The 5028-nt window shown below is 49.7% G+C and overlaps 1 gene segment (V, D, J or C); it reads left to right on the forward strand.

The window, feature by feature from the left end:
- The first annotated feature begins 2198 nt into the window (after positions 1 to 2198).
- Positions 2199 to 3174, forward strand: LOC109378740 (immunoglobulin lambda variable 3-21-like). The segment is given in 2 exon segments: positions 2199 to 2282; positions 2658 to 3174. Coding segments are annotated over 2 exon segments (432 nt in total).
- The last annotated feature ends 1854 nt before the right edge of the window (positions 3175 to 5028 follow it).

Here is a 5028-nt window from a genome sequence, read left to right on the forward strand (position 1 = left end):
TTCAGCATGACATCACATCCCTGTAACACATCCCTTAATATTATAGATTTACATCACATTGGAACTGAACTGGTTTTCTGTCATAAACACCTTAGTTTCTCACTGTCTTTCATCCTCAGACAAACCAGGCTCCTCCCCACAGGGCACTGACTCTGCTCCCCCCAAACACACTTCCTATTACTGGCTCCATCTTCTCATCCTGACAGCAGCTCCACAGTCACCTCATCTGAGAGTCCTCCTGCAGCCTCTCTCCACACAGTACCTGTCTGTCATTTTTTGTGATTCCAATTAATTATCTATACATCACCCACAAAGCATGATTATTTTCCAATTGTTATTTTCATTGATTGATTGATATTATTTCCCTAATTTGTCAGGAATTTTTTAAATGCAAAAGACACTTGACAATCAGAGGCATGAACAGACAGGAGCCTATTTTTTTTCATGCAACAAGTCTGGAGAGACATGGTTGTTCTCCAGATACTCAATCATTTCATGAATTCCTAAATCTTTCCTACTTTTTGATCTACCATCCCTATTACAGAGGTTTTGTTTTCATTCTTGTTGACAAGACCTCAGGATGGCTGCTGGAGCTCCAGCTGTCACACCCCTTTTGAAGAGGAAAACAGCTGCACAAATCGAGTCTGTTTCTTTCCTTCACAGGCAAACGTTCATGGGAAAGACCCCAACACTGACACATCCATGGACCAACTCCCGCCACAGTGTCAACCCTGGCCAAGAGGGACCTGAGCACAACAATCATCCTGCTTTGAAATGAATATGGAAGACGAGATACAGGTAGAAGGTGCTGAGGACAGTCTGCTGTGTCACCAAACAAGCGTGTCCACTCCACTGCCCCACCCACATGATGCAAGCTCTAATACAGGGGCTGTGTCCTGTTAACACTGATTTCCCAGGATGGAAGTGGGTCTAAATCCATGTTTGTTGGGTGAGTGTTCTCCTGTCTCCATTTTAGGAGTGGTAATCACCACCGCCTTCTTCTGACTCAGCATCAGCAGCGGACACCGATAAAAAGAAGTCTGGAGTTCTCTATTCCCTGGTGCCAAGTCTCCAAACTCCACGCTTGACCACCCACCACCCCAGAGATCTGTGCAGTGATGCCTCAGGTGGGAAACCTCAGACTGGTCATCTCTTCCTCTAAACAAGCCTATTCATGTTTCCATGGGTGCTCTCAGCCCCTTATGCGTGGTGTGAGACAGGTGAGGTCATGGAGAAAAGAGTAATTCCTTCCCTGGGTAAGGAGATCAGGGCCTGAGCAGTGGAATCTAAATCCACTCAGGGACAGAGGATGCCCCTGCGTCTCTACAGCTTGTGTGCAGTGACCACCAGGGGGTGGCAGAGAGCCATCTGGTAAAGCCACTTGCAGTTGGGAGGGCCTGGGTGGCATCAAGGATTCTAACAATCACAGGGGTGTGCTGAGGTGGATGTGGGTGTGGGAATTAACCACCAGCTCACACCTTAAGGAAAAGTTGTATGTTTCCTACACCATCACCTCTGATACTGATGTGAATTCTGACTCCATGTCTCAGCTCTGGTTCCTGTAGACTTTGCCTAATTCTCTGGCACAGCACCAGGTACTTCATTCTTCCTCCGCCACACCAATTGTGCTAAAACCCTGTCACCCTGAAACTCTCAAGCACAGGATCTGCCGCTGGCAATGAGGGCACACTGGGGACACTGAGGCACAGCATTTATGACCTGACCCAGGAGCTCTCAGCAAGGAAGGGATCTTACCTCTAGTCAATGGCTCTTAAAATCTCATGTGTCCTTGAAAAGGTGAGAATTATATTCAGGTCCTGATGCTCAAAAACTGTGATTTCAGTAGGACACTGCACCCACATAAGGCTCAGATGGTAACCGCCAGTGTTAAAATTCTATAATGGGTTAAGAATACACAGACAAACTTTACTCTGAGCTCTGCCATGGCCAGACCAGCCCATGAACGAGGTCAGGACAAAGACTGTAATGAAGACATTGGCCCCACACCATGGGACCAACATGTGGAGGAAATTCCCCTGGCTGAATGTGAGGTCTGCAGGGGCCACCCCTCCCCTCCCTGTATCTCTTGAGGCTGAGCCCTCCTCTGAAACCACAAAGCTCCTCAGGCAGCACCCCTGACCCTGGCTGATTTGCATACTAAGCAGCTCTCTCCAGCAAGGAGATAAGAGAGGCCTGGGAGGAACCCGGTCAGCCTCAGAATCAGGGTGCCTCCACCATGGCCTGGACCCCTCTCCTCCTCGGCCTCCTCGCTCTCTGCACAGGTGCTGCGCCCAGGCTCACAGCCACCCCCAGCCCCAGGGCTCTGGCCAAGCCTGGCCCTGACTCTGAGCTCAGCAGAGAGCTGCTGTAAGGGTGGGATGCTGATAACCCTGCTGCAGGGGGAGGGGCTGGTGGGGCTGAAAATCCACTGTGGCCACAGGACCTGTGTCAGCCCTGGGGGCTGCTCCTGAAATAAGGGGGTGATTGTTGAGAACGTCCACCATCCAGCCAGGACATGGACCACTGAGGCCGAAAATTGGGAGGAGGGATCTGGGGCCCAATAATCCCTCGAGCTCAGTCCGGGTCACACAGGCTGAGTGTTTCCTGAGAAGATGTCCTACATCCTTAAGCCCACCTCTCTTTTTTCTCTCTTGCAGGCTTTACGGCCTCCTATGAGGTGACTCAGCCACCCACAATGTCAGTGTCCCTGGGACAGACGGCCAGGATCACCTGTGGAGGAAACAACATTGGAAGCAAAGATGTTAACTGGTACCAGCAGAAGCCAGGCCAGGCCCCTGTGCTGGTCATCTATTATAGCAGCAACCGGCCCTCAGGGATCCCTGACCGATTCTCTGGCTCCAACTCAGGGAACACAGCCACCCTGACCATCAGTGGGGCCCAGCCTGAGGATGAGGCTGACTATTACTGTCAGGTGTGGGACAGCAGTGGTAAAGCTCACAGTGACACAGGCAGATGGGGAAGTGAGACAATAACCCCTTCTCTGTCTATGTCACTCTCTTCCCAGCCTGAAGAGGACTGGTGACAAAGCCACGAGCAGGTCTGGCCCAGGTCCCCAGATCTGAGATCCCCAGGCTCCCCTCCTCCCAGACCTCAGGCAGCTCTGCAGAAGCTGGATCAGGAGTGGACTCAGGGCTGGCAGGACCAGGTGACATGGTATTATCTAGGCCTGAATGTGAATGAAGGACAGGGTCCTAAATGGAAGGACAGACAGAGACATTCATTCATAGCCAATGTCCCTGCATTTCCATATGGTGGTCACTGGGCCACTTCTTCACCCAAATGAGGAGGAATACACCCCAGAATTTCCCTGCTCAGATGAGCTCTTGAGCCCCAGCTCCCAGAGCCGGTTGTAATTCTGAGTGGAGCAAAGGGGTGTTATGGACACTCGGGTGTTGACTTAGTTCCCCTTCTGGGCTCACCAGCCCGTCACTGCTGCTGGGGACCCCGGCAGCTCTCAGCGGTGCCCTCATTGTGTACTATTGGTTCAGAAAATGGCCTCCCAGTCCCATGTCCTTCTCATAGTGGTCAGTGTAATGACAACCTGGGGACAAGGTCCCCAGGCCCTGCCTCAATTAGTGTCACTGAAAGATGACAGCTTCAGAGCTCTCCGGAGGAACCTGAGGCCTCATGTGTAACCTGATGTGGGCCACCTGCTCTTTCTCCCTCGTCTCGCCTCTCTCACCTCCTTCCAGATTTCCTACTCACCCTATTCTCCATCTCAGAGTCTGCTTCCAGGGAACCCAGCCTAAGATGGCCAGCTGTCCTCAACATGGTCATCAGGGCTGAGGAGGCCAGTATATACCACAGAGCTCTGGTTGTCACCTAAGTCCTCAATGCACACGCCAAAGTCCCCAGAGAGATCTGACTGTTCCTTGTATTTTATAGAATGAAGAAGAGCCTGACACACTGGGTGCTCCTGGTTCTGAAAGACGGAGGGAGACGCAGGTCCATGGTGACAGTGAGTCCAGAGGAATCGGGGCTGTCGCCTCCTCCTACCACGTGACCCAGCAGTAACACAACTACAGTGTGAGTTACACAGTGGATGCTGCCTCGCTTCCACCCTCCAAATCTTGCACAAACACCTCTCTTTACACCCACTTTAGTGAGTAATATACACAAAAAGGTATTGTGTGAAGTGTACTTCAGTCTATCAACGGTGGCACCATAAGCCACCACATTGCACCCTTGACACCAAACCCACTCATATCTCTACAACACACACAATCTACAAAGAAGAAAATAACAATAACCATGCTTCAACCTATTATGGTAAAACTATCTTGCTAACGACCACAAACAGCTCACCCTTTCCCACAAGAGGAAACAAAACACTATTTTGTCTGCTAGTGATATTTATTTCTCCAGCTGATTTAATGTTGTGTAACTTAAATATTGAGATGCAAAGTTAGTTATTAACACATATTATGTTAAATAAAAATGCAATGAGGATAATACAAAAATTTATGATATATATGTATGCAGATATATACATCTCAATATAAGGAAGAAATGCTTGTTACTACTATTAGCCTCATTTCTGTGACTAGCCCTGTGGTCAGACCTGGTGTCTGTACTTACTTTCTTCCCTATCCGGATATCCGTTCCATAATCTCTTTGCCTTTAGCAAATACCTGAGTTAGTCATGATCCCTTGTCAGGTGGGATGATGCAAACCTTCATTCCAGAAGGTTCTGGTCCATTATCAGTCTTGCTGATTTGGACGGTTGTGATTTTATGACTGATCACTGACCACAGTCTGGCAGCAATGGAGGGTCTCTTTCATTCCACATATACTGCTGCTTACCCCAGTTGTGTGGAAGAAACCCAGTGCCCCCTTCAGAGTCAACACCAACCACCCCACACAACACCCCCGACTTTGCCTGTGATTCACTGTCAGGAAGAGCCTCACAGTCGCATCCTTGAGTTCCATGCAATCACACAGAGCACAAAGTCTCCAGGATGAGAAGGGAAAGTCTTGCTCATGCTCTTTAGGGATGGTAATGAGTGC

This window comes from Hipposideros armiger, unplaced genomic scaffold (genome assembly GCF_001890085.2).
Source record: "Hipposideros armiger isolate ML-2016 unplaced genomic scaffold, ASM189008v1 scaffold_3049, whole genome shotgun sequence".
In the NCBI taxonomy this organism is placed as follows: domain Eukaryota; kingdom Metazoa; phylum Chordata; class Mammalia; order Chiroptera; family Hipposideridae; genus Hipposideros; species Hipposideros armiger.